Raw genomic sequence first — 19791 nt, 5'->3', positions numbered from 1 at the left:
GAGGGAGAAGAGCCTTGACAATATTTGATGTAGATGCTTGCACACCCCCAACACATACCAGAACACAGACGTGTATTGGACACAGTGCAGGAATGTGGCAACACAGTTCAACAAATCTCCATCTTGTCTATTTCAACCAGTCCTCACCCCCAAGGTCAAAAGACAAGACAGATTCTTTGTTCTTGGAGCTTCCCTCGTGACTTTTTTTTTATGCCAATATTCTATATATTTTTTCCTGCTACCATAATCTTGAACTTCACATAGGTGAACCAGGACATAAATGTAAGGCTCTCAGAGTATCTCCCATCAGATCCATGTGAGATTTTTTTTTTTTGGTTCTTTTTTTCGGAGCTGGGGACCGAACCCAGGGCCTTGCGCCTCCTAGGTAAGCGCTCTACCACTGAGCTAAATCCCCAGCCCCCATGCGAGATTTTTAATTCAGGGAGATTTTCTTCACAGCGATCAGTTACTCTTTGAAATACTTAATTAACACCTGAAGGAGGGTTTGAAGATATGTATCCGTGGCCTCCATGGAGGTGTGGAAGAAGTTCCTCTAACACAAATAACTTAGACGTAAGTGTTAATGGTCATAGTAATATTGTGAAAAAATTACTTTTAACTATTGGATAGAGGTCAAATTCCATTCTTCTGCACACTTGAAATCCCATACAGAAAAATTTACCTTTATTTTCTTACTGAGTCGTACTTCCTGCCTGTAAGTCTTTTTGGTGTTGTTGCTTGTGATGGGTTCTCAGTATGAAAACTCTGGCTAGCCTGAAAGTCCGCATGTAGACAAGGGTAGCCCAAAACAAAGATCCTTCTGCTTCTGCTTTCTAAGCTGAGTTTAAAGGTGATCAGCACTGTGCTGAGCCTGTTCGTAAATCTTCTATTAACACTTCCTTTCTCTCTATATTCATGACGGTCTGACTCTCCATGTTGCAATGTTCAAGGTGGGCTGGTTCTGCTGCACTGGACATTCAAAGGTAGCAAAGTAAATATCATGGTGTCAGCACCTCACTGGCATTTCAGAAGAAGCCTACCCGATGCATACATTTCTCTCTCTCTCTCTCTCTCTCTCTATATATATATATATATATATATATATATATACACACATATATGCACATGTTTATGCATAATATGATAAACAATAAGCAATGAGCTAGTACCACCAACCTAATCACAGAAGCAAAAAGCAGGAAGAGGACAGATGTTGTCCATCTTCCTTCTACCCTTGAACCCTGATTTTCCTACTGTCTGTGGCCATCTTCTTCCCTGTGTCTTTTCTGTATCCATGTTTTTGTCTTGTTTCTCTGTATATAATAGGAAGGATTGGGGTTCATGAGGCACAGTAGGGCAAGAAGGGTGGTAAAAGAGAAAAGAAGGCAGTAATGAACCTGCCAGACAGAAGCGGGTGCCAGCAGTTGCAGCCCATGAGACACGCAATATCTAAAAGTCATTTTTAAATGGCATTAGCCACTGAGGGGATGCATGTTCCCCACGGACAAAGTGGCCCCTGTGATGGGTACTTCATGGTGATCTGGTCTTGCTCTTCCGTGCCTGATACTCATACATGTTGCATAGTCTTCATAGTCCTTCATTTATTATAAGGGAAAGAGCAATAGCATTATCTATTTCACTCTATTATGAGGGTTAGCTGAGTGGATACTTAAGATGTGGTTATAAAAATGTCTGGCACATTGGAATTGCTCCTCATTTAAGGCACAGTCAGGCTTACCTGGGGCAGGCAGAATTAATGCATGACTATTTTTTATCTCTAAAGTTTTTAAAACACCCCAGGCTTTAAGTAGAAAGGGAACGAGGTGAGGAGGAGTCAGTAGGGGAACAGAGAGAGGAGAAAGTAGAACTAAGTAGAGGGAGACTAACAGAAAACACAAAGCCCGGGTCATGAAAACAGCATTCCTAACTTGCTATAGTACAGTTCACTCCTTGTCAAGCAACTCATGGAGATGGAGATGCTGCCCTATGTGGGTGGTGGGGTTGAACCTCAGAAGATCCACTGCATCAGAAGACTGCAAGCCTGTGCAGGTGGCTGCCACATCAATCTACCTACTGAAGTGGGAGGAGAGCGGGAGAGCGGGAGAGGTAGGCAGAGGGAGACAGACATTCTCAGGCCTAATCAGCTTTGGGAAGACAGTTCTTCACATCTGAAGGTAAAACACCATCTTGTCTTCCAAGGCTGGTTTTCCACATGGTCAATCAAGTAGCCAAGCTCCTTGACCTACTGACACCATAACATAGACAGAAAGAACCATGCATCATATGGAGCATTAAGTCCCACTAAGGACTAATCCACCACTAAGTACTGAGGACCATGACCCCACCAGGAAGCACTAAGACTGTATCTGAAAAGCTTTGCAATTTGAGAAAACAAATATCGTTTCCAAATTCAGATGGTCCCCGCTACACTTCTTTTTCAATGTCCTTTAAAATATTGTTACATTTTAGAGCCCACACTTCATCCAGGGTAGCTCATGGGGAAATCTGCAGCTGGGGAACTCATTTAGAAGGTAAACTTACCCTCCACCTCCCTGTGAGCAGGTCGAAGGATACTTCCTGCCCAGTGTTAAAGTCAGACAAGCTAGGTCCTCTTGCTTCACAGTCATTCCTGTGAAGAAGAGGGACTTTCTTCCTTCCCTTTCTCTCCTTTGCTCTTGACAGTTACCCATGGGATGGTGTGCCCTGTCATCTGCCTTCAATGAAAACCCCCAAGGCCTCCAGTAGCATGCCCTAGAGGAGGCTGGCACCATCTGGTTCTTGTGGTTCGTTCCCTGTGATCTGGTTGCTCGGTGATAGTTTAGACTTTCTTGGAAATAAGAAAAACTCATAGTTTTAGCTCCAAATAATACCTAGTAAGAAAGGGGCTTCTGTGTGATACCAGAAACACATAAAGCGCTGTATTGAAGCAATGAGTTGACTAGTCCAAGGGAAAAGTCAATAAATACAGGGTAGTTGGAATCCTGAAACAAATTTAAGCTAAGTGCATGTGTAGGTTAAATGGCTTAATATAAATCTGAAGGATTTGTAGAAATTGAACATGTAAATTTGTGTGTATGTAGGCAAGTACATGGTTGATTAAATTTAAATTGATTAAATTAAAACTAGTCAGAAAATGTATGACTAGTCAGGTGCAATGGCATGCACTGGGGAGCCCAGCACCTGGAGACAAAGATAGGAACATCTGAGGCCAGCCAGGTTCCCACAGTAAGTGTGTATGTACAGATGTGTGTGTGTGTGTGTGTGTTTGTGTGCATGTGTGTGTGTGCGTATGTGTATATGTATGTATATATACATTCTTATGAATAAACAGACATGTATATTCTACAGTTCAATATGTATCAGTTGAAAAACACGAAAACATTTCTATATACAACTACTTCAAAATTTATTTTGTCTTCTTATAGGAAAATTTGTATTATTTTCAGTAAACAGACAACTTGTTTTGTTTTTTGGGTTTTTGTTTGTTTGTTTTCCTCAGAATGAATGGAAAGGCAGAGAACACCCAGTGACTCTCTGCTTGCCCACACGGTACACGTGCACATGTGTGCACACATTGGCACTACATACACTAACGCTACTCCACTCTAATTCACTCTAAGATAAGCAAATGTGGGGTCAATTCAAACTTTAGTGAGAGGGAAGATGGGGCGTTTCTCTTGGTTCATTCAAACACACATGCTATGGCTATTTCAAAATTTGTTTTTACATTTATGTGAGGGGGAAAAAGCCTTATAAATGTTCTACCTAGATACTGAAGAAGAGGCAAAACATTTCATTTCCCTCTGAGAAAAAAGACTCAAGAGGCATGTGGGTGATCAGATGCCCAGAATGAGTAACAAGAACACCCAGCAGGTATCTGGGGCTCCAGTCCTCCTTATCAAAGCACTTATATAGCATGCATAGCTCCTTAAGGAGCTACCATGAACCTTGACTGAAGTCATAACTACAGGCAAGCTCAGGACCTCACTCAACCAGAAGCCTTTGATGCTGGTGATTAGGAGGTTTGCACATGCATTTCCCAGATACCTTGGTAATGGTGGTGTGCAACACATTTGCTGCAGGTCCTTAAATTCTTTATCAATGTGTGAAGCCACAGTCTGCTTCTGGAGTTGAGACAAGATGCACCTGTCTCAGAGTTTGGGTTCGAGATACGGGGAGGCCAGTTGTGTGCAGTTCATATCTTCATTTGGTGGTGGTAGTGTCGTAACCTGCTGAATTAGTGACTTTTCCTGTTCCTTAGACAAAAGACAACTAAGAGAGGAAGGGATGCCTTGGCTTGGGGATGAGAGGCTACAATCCATCATGGTGGGAAGGTCCTGATGGCAACAATGATTAACCGTGTCAGCAGAGGCCTGAGGCACTGGTCACGTTGTATAGACATCAAGCAAAAGAGAACTGAATGCTGGTCTTCAGTTTTCCTTCTTCCTTTTCCTTTTATTCTTCATGATGGTGACACTCACATTCAAAGAGATTTGGGGCTGTATCTCCTGGGCTTATCTATACGATGTCAAGATGATAATGAAGTTGACCATGACACCGACTAAGGATATGCTTTTTAGGGGTAGGGGATTTAGCTCAGTGGTAGAGCACTTGCCTAGCAAGTGAAATGCCCTGGGTTCGGTCCCCAGCTCTGAAAAAATAAAAGAATACGCTTTTTAATGGTGGTGATTATTGAGGGATTCCATCTTTAATTCCACCATTGATTATTATGTGAGAATCCATAAACTATCAGATTAGGAATTATCTATCAAAAGACTGGAAAAACTGGATCTCATCTTGTAGGCGTGTACCTTGGATTCTAAGTAGAACTGTAATGACTTGTCTGATCTGGGACCGAGTAAATACACCTCCAGAGCACGTGTAAATTGTTCCGTGCTTGTCAGACTTTTGCTTAAGTTGGGGAATAATCTAGCTTACTTAAAAATTGTCTGGGGTGCAATAATGATTACATTTAAAGGATAAAAACAGAATGTGTTTATGTAAGAAATAGTGTGTGAAGAGTGGGCAGTTGTTTGATGCCTAGCAAATGAAAAATGCTTGTTGAAATATTCTTGACGTCTTCACTGATAACAACAGGGCGTTGTAAAAATGCTGCACAACAATGAAATGACTGTTTTATTAGTTGTAAAGCTTTCTGACAATGGAAAACACCTCCTCCTTCCGAATGCATGCATTTAATGCTGTGCTTAATGACCAGTTCTGCACCATAAATGAGTTTCTAGGAAATATATCCATTCCAGTCTCAGCTTTGCCTTTACTGTTGGCATCAAATCTGATATTATCCATAAAATATGTGATTCAAAGAACTATGGTGTGGTCTGTGTAATCCCTACCAGGGCTGGGTTTCATAGGAAAGATAAGTTTCAAGAAATGTAATAAAATTTAAATCAGCCTTTGTTCCGTTTTCTGAAAGTTAATGGAGTCCAATCTACATTCCCACCATATTCACACCCGAATTGTTTGGTAGTGATGGGAAAATAAAACTACGTCTCTTTTTGGCTGAGCATGTCCCCATAGGTTTACAAAACGAGCACAACGTTCAAAAGTCAAATAGAAGACAACCCCAGAGCGTGTGAAAGCAACGTGTGCACGCAGCTCAAACATGTCATGCTCAGCTTAGATACATGTCATGCATTGTTTGTATGCAGTTCATGTATGGTAGCTCCTACACAGCTCACAGGCATGTGCGGCATATGTAAGGTATAGTTCTTACACACGTAGCTCATACCTGTGAAGCAGACTGAGGCATCTTCACACTGTGTATTCGTTTCTGCTTCCTCAGAGTGGCTGTGCCCAGTCTTGCTCCTCTACACTCCCCAGACCCATGTCCCCAGTCCTGTTGTGCCCCATGCACTGTGGTGCTCTTGGTTGATATGCATCTTCGTTTGGCCAATGAGTACTTTGAGGGCAGGGTCAGACTTTGGTCAGATTTCTGCCAGAGGTTTAAGTTATTTAAAATATATCACTAGGGACTAGTCAATCACACTTCCAGTAACATCTTCTTGGACTTACGGTTTTCATTTTAAGGAGTGAACCATGTACCCTAGAACTCAGTTGACATAAGAGGCAGGCTGATTGTGTGCGTTCAGAGGCACACAAATACAGACACTAGAAATTCATGCATAAGGAGGAATGAATGCAGCCAGCCCATTGTCTATCTGTCCCTGTGTTAAAATGGGGGATGGGCTATCTGAGAGGTGTCAGAAGGGCCCATAAAGAGACCAGCCAGGACTCCAGTGAATGCAGAATCGCTGTGCATATGTAGACTTGCACTGATTTCAGAGGAAGGAGCCCTACTCTTGGTGGTCAATGAGAGGGATGGACTGGAACGTTGAAAATAAAAAGGAAGAATGTTTTAAATTAAGCTACAGCATCCTTAACTATAAATACTGCATTTCAGATCTTGTAAAGACTCATTTTTATTTCTAAAAATCACCTAACCTGTTACAGGTCATAGGTGACAGGGGTGCTATAATTATTGGATGGACGAATAGTGGAGAATCCATTTTTAAAAAGAAAGCTGAAAAGCTCCTTCCTAATTCTTATGAAAGTCTGTTGAAAGTGTGGACAGGGTCATTCGATGCATAGTAAAATACCTTCCTTCCTATAAATTCCAGTAGTCATTCCAAACACCAAAAATCTAACTGATGGATTTACAGCCTATTTCTAACCATATAATATAGATTAGGGGCCACACTTTCTATCCATAAGTGGGAGATAAAATCTGTCTAAAGTGAAACTCTGGAAGTGGTAGAATCTGAATTTGAACTTCGATGGGAAATGTGACAGAGTGTGGTTGGGACCCTGTCCTTTGAAGGGTATTCATAACCCTCACTATACAGTTTTTGGCTCTTGTAATCTTACTTAATAAAGGCAGACTCACTAAGTGTTATTTATTAGGGGACCTAGGATTTATGCTCCACCACAGAATGTGCATAAACCCATACCACTTGGTCCATTTTTACATTCTCAATGCCTTCAAATATGAAACAGATTTTGTCTACACTTTTTTTCTCTCTCTCTCATACATTTTCTTATTGGATATATTTATTTACATTTCAAATGTTATTCCCTTTCCCGGTTTCCTGTCCATAAGCCCCTTATCACCTCCCCCTCCCCCATAAGGGTTTTCCTCTCCCCATCCACCCCTCCCCTTAACCACCCCCCTGACATTCCCCTGCACTAGGGATCCAACCTTGCTTGGCAGGACCAAGGGCTTCTCCTTTCCACTGGTGCCCAACAAGGCCATCTTCTGCTACCTATGCAATTGGAGCCATTGGCTTAATCCCTGGAAGCTCTGGTTGGTTGGCATGGTTGTTGGCATTGTGGGGTTGTAAGCTGCTTTAGCTCTTTCAATCCTGTTTTTAATTCCTCCAATGGGTCCCGTTCTTAGTTCAGTGGTTTGCTGCTAGCGTTTGCCTCTGTATTGGACATGCTGTGGTTGTATCTCTCAGGAGAGATCTATATCCAGTTCCTGTCAGCATGCACTTCTTAGCTCCATCAATCTTATCTAGTTTTGGTGGCTGTATATGTATGGGCCACATGTGAGGCAGGCTCTGAATGGCCGTGCCATCAGTCTCTGCTCTAAACATTGCCTCCCTATCACCTCCTATGGATATTTTAGTTCTCCCTTTTAAGAATTAGTGAAGCATCCACATGTTGGTCATCCTTCTTCTTGAGCTTCCTGTAGTGGGTGGATTACATCTTGGGTAATTCAAGCTTTTGGGCTAATATCTACTTATCAGTGAGTGCATACCATGTGTGTTTTTCTGTGATTGAGTTACTGCACTCAGAATGATATTTTCTAGTTCAATCCATTTGCCTATAATTTTCATGAAGTCATTGTGTTTGATTGCTGAGTAGTACTCCATAGTGTAGATGTACCACATTTTCTGTATCCATTCCTCTGTTGAAGGGCATCTGGGTTCCTTCCAGCTTCTGGTTATTATAAATAAGGTTTCAGAGTCCATATAGGTAAGAGTGATCATCATCTCTCTCCTCTAACAAACTGTACAGTGCCTTTCAATGCACGGGACAGTAGGAGTGAGGCTTCCAGATGAGTAGATCTCTCACCAAGTTGATCTCTCCATGTTCCAAGACATAAGTAGGTGGTGTCTTCAGCAAAAGAGTATTACCCTCAGGTTGTGGAGGGCAACTCATAATGTTGACAACATCCTGTAATGGTATTAATCTGAGGGAAACTGATGACCAATGAGTCAAGAAGATATAACCCATTGCTGATGCTGAGATTTTATTTGATGACATATGATGTCCAGCTAGAGTATTGTCCCACCTATTATATGGTAATAGGTAACTCAAATTAACCTGGAAGAGGGAAAACCAGTATTCTTTAGGGTGTGACACTGGGTATATCAACCATACATACTCCAAGGCAGACCCCACATTCAAGAGTGGTTAACCAACACAAATTGGACTCTGTGAAATTTGTTTTTAAAGAGAGAAAGAGCATAAAGTTGAGCAGGTGGGGAGTTCGGGGGAAAGAGAAGATTATGATCAAAATATATTGTATGAAATTCTCAAAGAATAAATAAAAATATTGTTGAAAATAAAAACGCTTTAACTTACAAAAGTAAACACACATCCCTATTTGTAAGTGACTTACATATGACTCTTTCTGGCTAACTAGCTATTAAAATATGGTATTTATCTCCATTGAAATAGAGTCTGGGAGACCATGTGTTGCCTTCCGATTGCAACCCAGGCAAACTTTATTCTCTGGCTTAGGTTGTGCAGTTTAATTCATTGCAATTTGCAGAGGTAGCAGAATCCTAAATTTTAAAGCTGTGCAAATCAACACATTTCTCTGGGTAATTTAAATTTTGCATTCTGCATAGATAACCAAAAGGATCCCTTGCGAGAATGCTTCCTGGCTAGAGGCAGATCAAAGCATCCTCATCCTAAGAGGGGGCTATTTTCAGCTCCTGCTGTCCATTTCCAATCCACACAGCAACTGGTGGCAACTAAATATAACGAATGAGCTTGGCCAAGGGCTAAGAATTCAGTCCTACGGAGCAGCGCGCCGGGAGCACGGGCGAGCTTCTGGATGCCTTGTGCAGCATCTCCCTCCTGCCCACTCATCAGTGTAGTCTTCTGCATTTTGAAAGCTATTGAGAAGCCATTAGCAGGCAGGACCAGGAGGGAGAGCCGCACTGCAGCACACCTCCACACTAGTGGCAGGCTGTAGCTGCACACACGTGAGCAACAATTAGAGCGACCCTTCCCAGGACTGTGGCGCTGGAATGTGTCAATCAAGGGCGCCCGGATAAGCACGTGCAGCAGCAGCAGCAGCGGCAGCGGTGGCTCAGACCCACCCCGGGGGCTGCTCTAAACTCCAGCTGCTGAATGAAAATGAGTTGGTACACTCTGCAAGATCATGAAGGGGAGCCTCTGTTCAGTAATGCATTCTGAGGTACACCGTTACCTGAGCAGGGACCCTGAATTATGCATTTCCTGGAGACAACAGTCATAGCTGAAGAGAATGCTGGGACCCACTGCAAGATCCAAGCCTGAGAAGGGACAATGTCTCAGTATCATTTTATCAAGTGCTGTAAGTAGGCTCACTGACCTGTGTGTGTGTATGTTTGTCTCTTGAAGTGTTATTTTAAACATATTTTAAACATTCTGAAGCCAGAATTGAGGCAGGTGTTCCGGTGTGTGGCACCCAGACAGTTAAAACGCATCGGTGACTGTGAAGGGCAGTTGACAGGCATGGTCCATCTCACGTTAGAGTCTAAAATAATTCTCTTTTTATCTAAATGTTGTAGTGTGAAAAATCTTTAAAACGCTGTATTTTTTTTTTAAGATGTGGGATAGCAGAAACAGAGAAAGAATGCAGTTGAATAAACAAAAGTTGTTTAAGGATCTCTGCACTACTGATTTGGGTGATGGTTGTACAACTTCCCTGGCTGGAGCTGAAGTGATTTCATGCTGGCTCTCACTCACTCTCAAGTTTCCTGCTGCAGTATCCTTCCGGGCTTTCCTTCCCTGTCTTTCTCTGGTTGTCCTTGGCTGGAAACTTTTGCCCTTGCACTGTTCACCTTGCAGAGACTGCACTGGTGCTTGAATGGTGCAGAATAACCAGCCGGTAGCTCCCCACATGGCTTTCCTTAACATCGGGATTGCAGCAGGGTGCTCCCAGCTAGACACCACTTGCACCTAAACTGTCTCTGATAGTCACAAGGACTGAGAGGACATATTGAGAGCAAAGCCGGCTTGTTGGATAGAATTCTTTTCTCTGATAGCACTTTTCAAAACTTCTGCACATTTTTATCGTGGTCTTAAAGGGATAAAGCTCATTTGGTCTTAAAGGATGATGGGTGGCATTTCTGGGGGACAGATTCCTGGTAAGATTGTGGGTTTGCTGACAAGGACATGCCAATGTTAACTAAGCACCTTGTCAAAGGGACATTAAATGACTCTTGAATTCTGTCCTAAAGGAGACTGAAAAAAATAAAAAGCTGTTTGGGAAGAAAATAGTTGTCTTCCTCTTATTTTTTTTTGTTGGATGGTAGACAAGAGAGGGACAGCCCATGATTATTAAAATAAAAATGCCTAGGTCAGAAGCCTGGCTTCTTTTGCCAAGAGAGGACGCACTGATCAGCCTGGGTATTTGGAAATTAACTCTTTAAGTGATAATCATCGTGAGACTGCAGCATGTTTGAAATGTGGAGTCGTCCTTGGGTCAACCCCCTAAGTCTCCATGTGATTGACCCGGTAACACACATTGTGCAGCATCCTGGCTGGGTTCCAGGCAGCCGCTCATGTTGTACGGCACCTGTAGGGTGCTATCATGTTCCTGCCTGGTTTTTGCAGAGGAAATTCCTCAAACCCTCTGCATCATTTCAGGGAGCCCTGGCTCAGTCCAGAAGATGAACACTCCTCAGTGGGGTGTAGCCAGGGAGGGTGGGCAGGAGCTCAGTGGGTTGGAGACCTGGAGACCTAGTGGTGGTTAAATATTACGTGAGGCTACCTTCTCCTGCCTCATCTCAACTCTGTTGAGCATGTGACTGACTAGAGTCTCAGACCCTGAAAAAGGCAGTGGGTACGAGGAACGGAATGCTTTAGGCAAGTCTTATCGTCAGTCACCATACGAGATGAAAGCAGAGTTAACAAATTTAATGAATTAATAGTGTTCGTTAACAAAAATGTTCCAAATGCTTGGGGGAAAGCATTCCCGATGGATGAATTTGCCAAAGTAATTAGGAAGTGCTTGCTTGCGATTCACCTATTTCCTGAGCTATTACCCACTAAGTGGGACCGCCCTCCAGTTCCAGCCTCTGCTGCCAGGCTTTAGAAGCTGGATTTCCCTGTGGCTGAAGCCACCAAGGGATGCCCCCCTGTCATAGAACCGTGGGTCTTCATAGAATCTAGACTTTGGAATAACTAGAATACAGAGAGGTGAGGAAGATTAGTGATAAAATCACAGTTTGTAGTGTGGGCGTTACACCTGATGTCTCCACGCTAGCCACTCCCACCACACCCTCCTCTAAGACTTCCTTTACATTTCGTCCCAACCATGTTCACCTTCAAAGCCAAGCTGTTCCTATTCTCTGTCTCACAGAGCCCTGGCCTGGTTATTGTCACTGGCCCCTAACCCATTCCCCAAACCATACCTAGGGTCAGCAACTGAAGCCCCACGGATTTTTGTCCCCATTACTCTGTTTCTCTTAAGAGATAAGGGGCTAATACTGAGTGTGATTTCCCTGCCTGGCTGTCTTGAGAATGGTGGTGGGGTGCTGGGTGATTATTTGGTGGGGCATTGGGGTGATCAGTTGGTGTGGTATTGGGGTGATCAGTTCAGGAGATGACCACTTGTTGAGGTACTGGTGGGGGTGATCAGTTGGTGGGAGGGTGATCAGTTAGTGGGTGGATGATCAGTTGGTAGGGGTGGGGGTGATCAATTGGTGGGATGGTAGCGGTGATCAGTTGATGGGATGTTGGGGTGATCAGCTGGTAGAGATGGGGGTGATCAGTTGCTGTGGTACTGGGGTGATCGGTTCGAGGGATGACCACTTGTTGAGGTACTAGGTGATCAGGTGGGGGGTGATCAGTTGATGGGATGTTGGGGTAATCAGCTGGTGGAGATGAGGGTGATCAGTTGGTAGGGATGTTGGGGTAATCAGCTGGTTGAGATGGGGATGATCAGCTGGTGGGATGGTGGGGTGATCAGCTGGTGGAGATGGGGGTGATCAGTTGGGGGGGTGATCAGTTGGTGAGGGGTTGATCAGTTGATGGGATGTTGGGGTGATCAGCTGGTGGAGATGGGGGTGATCAGCTGGTGGGATGGTGGGGTGATCAGTTGGTGGGGGTGGGGTGATGAGTCAGGGACTGGAGTGAGGACAGAACGATTGCTGTTGAGGTTGCACATCTCCAGCATGCAAGTAGGCATTGCCACCACAGCCTTGGCACCTCTTCCCAGCAGGCACATGGTTGCTTCCTGGATTCCCTCATCAGCCTTCAGTATATACAGTGAGAACAGTCAGTGCTAAACTTACACAGGCACGTGCGTGTGAAATTCTTTTTGAAGACTTCTCTTCTGTAATAGTGAACTTGCTCCCTAGGACCAAAGCCAATGTGCGCCTGATCTGTTCCCTTGAAGGCCCCTGCTTCTGCAATGTCTCCTGTGACATCAGACTCCTCACCAGTAAACAGGAACCACCTAGTTTCTTTGATCACTACAACTTGGAGTGTCCTAACTTACTCCTGTTATCCCAGTGACTCATTATTCTGTGATCTTCATGACCAAATCCACGTTAAACCACTGTATACAAAGAAGTTCAGCAGACAGTAGGCCCTCTACCCTCACATCAGGTGACTTCTGACGTGATACCTGCCTTTGATCATTTCACAGTGGTTAAGGCTTCCTCTTTCTTCTTTTGGCTTCTTGGCTTTTCAGGTGAAGATTTCTTCATGTAGCCTTGGCTGTCTGGAACTAGGTCTATAGACCAGGCTACCCTTGAACTCAGAGATCTGCCTGTCAAAGCTATCTCTTTAAGTTGATGGAAACTGACTCTACCTCAGTTATTGGCTTCCTCCTAGCATATGACCTTGACACTTCTCAAAATCCATGTTCAGTTCCTCCATTTGTGGCAGGAAATATGCTTTCATGAAGATGTGCCTTTCACCTGGACATCTTGTTTCTAGCACACCTTTCTCTCCTAATGGATATTTTTAATTTTTATTTCTATGTGCATGGTGTATGTCTGCATGTACCCTCAGAGACTAAAGCATCTGGAGTTACGAACAGTTGTGAGAAACCATGTGGGTGGTGTGAATAGAGCCTGAGTGTTTTGGAAGAGCAGCCAGTGCTCTCACAGTGAGCCATCTCTCCAGCCCCAGACTCTTCGCTTTTTGATTACCTGTGATGATGAGCAAACTGTAACTCTCAGGTTTACTCTCGTGGGTTTAGGTTAATTTGTTGCCTTGTGGTATATTTCCTACAGTCTAGTGATGATGAGTCTTTTATATCTTTTGAAAACTGATTTTTATGATTGAAATACTTTATAATATCAAGGTACACATATGAAAAGAAGCTAGGGTTTATCATCTATTCCTTTTCTATCTCTTCACTCACAATACCCCCACTTTATTCCATTTTAAATACCCAAGAGTCTTTACATCTTGGTTTTGATTGGTCATTCTTCATAGCACACTGGTTTGGCCACTGGAATGAGAGTGAGCTTTGGTATTTGGAAGCCAACTCCTCAGTAGGCAGTCTCTTCACCTTCTTTAATAGTCAGAGATAATTTCCAGTGAGTATTTCGAAAATTTTAGCCAACACAAAACACACTATGTTTTTGGTGTGTGTGTGTGTGTGTGTGTGTGTGTGTGTGTGTGTTCCTCTTAGAACATGATGAGGCAGAGCTGAGGAAAGTATATGTAATGGTAAAGTTTTGTTGTGCATTTCTACTGTTCAGTCTCCATGCACAGAACTGTTATATAGACTTTCAAGAGTGCCACAGGCTGTTTGTGTTTAATGGGTCTGACCATATGGTTCTGTGTACTGCTATGTCGACACTGCATTATTAAAGGCTGGTCATTGTGTCAGGAGGAATCCACACCTACATCCTTACTTGACATCTGCTGTTCTAATGTGATACATTCCCCTCTCTGTGTGTGTGTGTGTCCCTGTGTGTTAGCCATGTCCATTTTTCTCTCTGTTTCTCTGCCTCTCTCCTCTCTTTTTTCATCTCTCTGCTCCTCCTTGTGTCCCTCTCTTTCTTCTATTGTTTGTCGAATGGAAGTGGTCTATTCTTTCACACTAGGGATAACTTTAAGACCATAATTACATCATTCTCTCTTAACTGAGTTGGGTGTATTCCATTTTTTCCTGTTACCTCCATTCTGTCTCTCATTTATTAATTCAAGAACTCTCTACTGAACTTCTATTGTTTTCTAGGCATAGGTATACAGCTAAGGACACAATATCCAGCTAATGACCCTGCTCTCTGAAAAGCCTTGGGTCAGTGAGCTGAAGAATAAATAATTAAAATTATATTGACTTAACAAGTAGCAAAACCTGATGTTTATAAAATAATTTGTGTAAATTACCAGTGACCTGGGCCTAGCATTCAGGTGCAAAGCTATTTTAAACAGGTCTACATAAGGAAGTTCTTGTAAGACGTAGATTTTCTTTTTCTTATGTTACTAGTTAGCATATAAAGTTGTATAAAATAATAAATTTTGCTCTCCCATTTTAGGGAAGTTTTTAAAACCTTCAATTATCACTTAAATGATACCCAAATCATTCAATATCATATGCTCAATCTCTGCATGTTGGGGAATTTCCTCTAGGTTTTCTGTTGCCGACGTAATTTTATTGCGTTATTATTTGATTGGACACCAGTCATTGTTTCATTCTCTTTTGTGTATTTAAGTACTGATTTATGGTCTACAGCATGATTTTTAAGGAAGTTTCTTAGACTGTTGAGAACTGTGGGTTCAGGAGCTGGACACGGCATCCTGTAGTTGTGTTAGTGAGTTCAGCACCTGGACAGAGCCTCCTGTAGGTATGTGTTCAAATGAACTCTGAAAGGAAATGAACTCTGAAAGGTCCCTGTTAGATTTTTTTTTCTCTTTCTGGATGATCCATGCACTGATGAGCACTGGGGACTAAGCCAGCCATTACTGTTGTATGTAGGCCTGTCAGTCCATTATGCCTAGTCCTAGTAGTATTGGTCTTATGAAAGTGTGTGTATCAAAGTCACTGACACACATGTCTGTCATTGTTTGTAATTCCAGGACCTGTGTTTCATGTCATTAATGTGTGAGAATCATCATTATCCTTCTGATTAGTTTCAGTGTGGTGTGTGCTTTGTCCTGTGTGAGTATAACTACTGCTGCTTCTCTCCAGCTCCATTTACTTAGAAATCCATCTTCCACCTCTTTGCTTTCAGTCTTGATAGGTCTGTCTCAGGATGATTAAGTTTTTGGTAGCAGCAAAAAGCTAGACATTGGGTTTTTTGTTTGATTGTTCATTTGATTGGTTGGTTTTTAATCCATTCAACCAGTGTGCCTCTTTTAATTGTAGAGGTGAGACTGTTTACATTTGAGGTTTTGCAGTGGTTTCAATAAGACATATTTACACGTGAAGTTTTCTGATGGTTTAAATGAGACACCCACATCCCCAGAAACAGATAGTCTCAGGCATTTGATCCCAGTTGATAATTCTGAATGTTGCTGGAGAAGATGTGTTACTAGAGGTGGGATTTGAGGTTTCAAAAGCCACACATGAACATTCCCAACCCTTTTTTACTTTCTGCTTCCAGCCTTAACATGGGTTCTCAGATTATTATTTCAACCACCATACCGGCCTGCTGCCATGCTCCCTGCTCTGATGATGATGGACTTTTATCCCTTTAGAACTGTAACTCCAAATAAAGCCTTCTTTCTCTATAGGTTGCCTTGGCCATGACGTTTCATCATGGCAGCATAAAAGTAACTAATATTGACTTAGTTTTGAAGGTCTACACTAATTTCTTAGTCTTAGAGGTATGCTAGATCAGTTAGGCAATAATGTTGATTCCCAGCTATCTTGTTTTTGTTGTTCTTTGTTTTTTGAGTTTTAATCTTTCCTGAGTTCGTGTGTGTGTGTGTGTGTGTGTGTGTGTGTGTGTGTGTTTGTGTCCTCATTTTCCATGTGTAGAATTGTGTTCTTTATATCTCTTCTGCAATACTGTGTCAGGATCATAGATTCTCTAGTTTGTGTTTACTGTGGCGAATCTCCATATTTATTTTACAATTTAAAGGATAATTTTTTATGGATTTAATCATTCTGTCTAGAAAAATTTTTGTTTCACTGCTTGAATACCAGGCCCTGGTCTCCTGACAAGACGTCTGCTCCTGTTCTGGTGAGGTTCTCTTTACTTTTACAGTTTTATGTTGAAATATTTGGTATTATTTCTTTCCTCTATATTTTTAGCTTTCTGACTATAATATAGCATGGAGAGATTATCTTCTGGCCATGTCTGTTGAGTTGATATTTCCTCCTGTCCTGAGATGTTTCTGTCTTTCCCAAATGTAGGGGAATTTCTGCTATAATTCATTGAATTGGGTTTCTATGCTTTTATGCTACATCTTGGTTCCTTCTCCTACATCACAGATTCATAGAGTTGGCCTTTTGCCATGATTTATAAACGTTGCATTATGTTTCCTTTATTACTGTCTGAAATTAATCGTAGCTTAACTAGGTCTCTGATACCTGAGGTTTTTTTCTTACTTGGTCTGCTTCACTGGCAATGCTTTTGTTGGGTTTTTCCACTTGATCTTTTGATTCATTTCAAGGATTTCCAGCTGTTTTATTTGTTAGAACCTCTGTTTCCTGAATGTCTCTTCTACATTATTAAAGTTCTCTCCCAAGTCTTGATTGATGTGTTTATTTCATTAACATGCTTACTTGAGTCTTCCATTAGATCATTTATAGTAAGAACTGAGCTTTTGGATTTTACTGGGAATTTTAATTATTTTAATATCTTTAAGATCCTCTATTGAATACTTATGAACTCTTGGATGAGCCACTTTTGTGATCTGTAACACTATTGTATCCTGTGTTGTAAGCATTTTCTGGGATTCATATCTTTTTCTAGCTTTGTACAGTAGTATTGTTTGTGACCTGCCTTATTTGGGGGGACTTATTCCTTATAACAACTCAGAGGGGTGAAGGCAAATTGCTTCAATAATAACAACCTCAAAGCAAAACAAATACAGTGACATAATAACAAGCAATTAATGATAACTACTATACATCAAGTCCTACAGGAACTAAAACATTAAAAACAATGTAGAAGAAGCTATGAAACTCAAATTGATAAATGGAAAACTAGTTAGAATAAAAGTAAAATATAATAAGATATTACAAACATGAAAATAAACAGGAAGTAAGATTCAATAAAAGAAAAAGAACAAATAACAAAATAATGTAAGAAGAGAAAAAACAAGAGATAAAAATTACTGATTACCAGAAACACAGAAACAAAATTGTATAAGAGCCATAGAGAATAAAATCAAAAGATAAAAATATAAAATATAAAAATGCTAATGATATAATTAAAGTATAAAAACTGGAGACTTTTCTTTCTGGGCCTCTAGTGTTTGGATTTTCCAGGTCTGGGGACAAGGTAAAAGCTGTAGGTAGAGTCTCTGGAAGTTTCTCTCTGCTCCCAGTGCACATGTTCCTGTGCTGAACTGGAGACCTGAGGTAATTGTGAATTTCCTACCTGATTATTAGGACTTTCTGCATGTCTCAATAGCTCTACAGAGTGTGCAACAGGCAGGTTCCCACTCCAGAAGACTATCTGTTGGCTGAAATCTAAAGTATGGGGTGTTCTCTGAGAGTATTGGAGAACTGGAAAAGCCAAAAGAATTTTGCACTGGAGGTGGAGAACCAGGGGAACCATTGACGCTTGGTCTCCCTCCTTCCGTAACATCTTAGTCAGAAAAGGTTGGGAAATATTCAGTCAAGTGAGGACTTCATGACTAAAACAGTAATTTCTAAACTATTCCAACAAAAAGAATGAAAATTGCACTAAGGAGATGGCTAGGCATGGAAAAGTACTTGCTATATAAGCCTGTAAGCCTGTGGTTCTTCATGGAACCCATAGTGGAAAGGGAGGATAGACTCCCAAAACTGTTCTCTGACTTCTGTATGAGTGCAGTCTCTCTCTCTCTCTCTCTCTCTCTCTCTCTCTCTCTCTCTCTCTCTCTCTCTCTCTCTCTCTCTCACACACACACACACACACACCATTCAATAATGTAATAATAATGACAATAATAATAATGTGACGAAGAAAGTGAAAAATGAATAAGATGAAAAGGAGGAAGAGGAGGAGGAGGAGGAGAAGGAGAAGAAGAAGAAGAAGAAGAAGAAGAAGAAGAAGAAGAAGAAGAAGAAGAAGAAGAAGAAGAAGAAGAAGAAGAAGAAGAAGAAGCCAAAGATCTGTGTAGGGAGACTATGTTTGGAAAACAATTGGAAGAGAATAGAAACAGAGAACAAGAAGCTGCCCAAGTGGATCCCGTGATAGCTAAAATACATGAGAAGGAAGAAAGGGAGGGGCAATACCACCAGCACTGCCAGAAAGATGGGGTTTAGTGATCCTTGACATCATTTCTCACTCACTGCTGTAACTGAGTGAAGGCCAGAGGAGAACCCATGACCTCATGTTTCTAGTGCCACAAGTATGTGGGAGCAGCCATTGGTGAATACTGAAGTATGAACAAGACTCTCTCATTGCTTTCTGAAGGAATCAAGGCTTTGTATAACTGTGAGTTACTCTTAAACAATTCTCCAGCCAAGCTAGTTTAAACTGTCTTGTGAATTCAGAATGCTATCCAGAGGTCATGTTGAAAAGGTCAAGTGATCTTTGCCATCGCCAGAGATAGATATGGCTAAGAAATCTAACTAGGATTCTCTATCCTTTATATGAAGATAATAAATGCAAAGCAAACATTGTGATAAAGTTGCCAGTTCACTGGCCTCTATGAGCTGCCGCCCTGTTTGTGTAGTTCATTTTAAAAGGTCTTTTGCTGAGAGTAGGGGTTTTGAGAAGAATAATTAAAGGCAAGAAGCTTAAGGGTCCTCTAAATAAGGGAGATTAAGAGACTTGAATTATTTATTATCTAGAAATGAGGAATGACAGGAGAGGTGGATATAAATTAATGAGTGGTTTGTGAAATCAATTGGCCATTCTTCTTCATTGCAGCAAGAAAGGCAGAAGAGGAAGCTATGAATTGAAAGGGCTAGCAACAAATGCAAAATTAATGACAGACACACGCCTCATGGTGCCTCATTCAAGAATGCAAAAAAAAGTTTCTATGCCATTGTATTAAAGGACGTGAAGCTGTTTCAAGACAGAATTTTCTCTCAAACTTCCAGGTCCTTATTCTTTACTCCCACCATCACCACCTATTAAAGCCAAGTTTAGGGAACTCTACTGAAGCCAGCTCTGCAGAGCACCCAGGAACTGAATGTGGGCAGGGCTGCACATTGTCTCACTTACTTTATTCTTGGGCATTTGTAACGGTTTTTTATCCATCGATAGTCATATCACCAACTAACCATAGAGCATCTCAAGGGTAATTGTCCCCGAGAAGCTGGTGTAAGAAGCTATGCCTAGCAGAACAGGGCCTGGCATCCCTGCTGGTGCAAATTCAGAGTATAGATGCAACTCGTATAGCTGGTTGGAGGCAGCAGGCTCTCCAAGATCATGTTTGGTGACTTGTTCCGTCCCTTATAGAGACTCCAGGACCAACCCC

At 41.8% G+C, this 19791-nt stretch overlaps 1 protein-coding gene across 3 annotated transcripts in view; it reads left to right on the top strand.

Annotated features, from left to right (window-relative positions):
• Myo16 (myosin XVI) overlaps positions 1-19791 on the top strand; it is a 479886-nt gene that overhangs the window by 83084 nt on the left and 377011 nt on the right. For 2 of the 3 annotated variants that reach the window (XM_087587462.1, XM_087587465.1), the window contains exon 1: positions 9043-9589. The exons of the other annotated variant lie outside the window; for it this stretch is intronic. In XM_087587462.1, coding sequence (XP_087443588.1) covers positions 9562-9589 — 28 coding nt within the window. In that variant the 5' untranslated portion in view covers positions 9043-9561. Of the gene's footprint in view, positions 1-9042; positions 9590-19791 lie in introns of those variants that run through there. 3 annotated transcript variants of the gene reach the window in all.

The sequence above is a fragment of the Rattus norvegicus genome, chromosome 16, assembly GCF_021556685.1.
Source record: "Rattus norvegicus strain SHRSP/BbbUtx chromosome 16, alternate assembly SHRSP_T2T, whole genome shotgun sequence".
NCBI lineage: Eukaryota > Metazoa > Chordata > Mammalia > Rodentia > Muridae > Rattus > Rattus norvegicus.
This window is presented reverse-complemented; position numbering and strand designations above follow the sequence as displayed.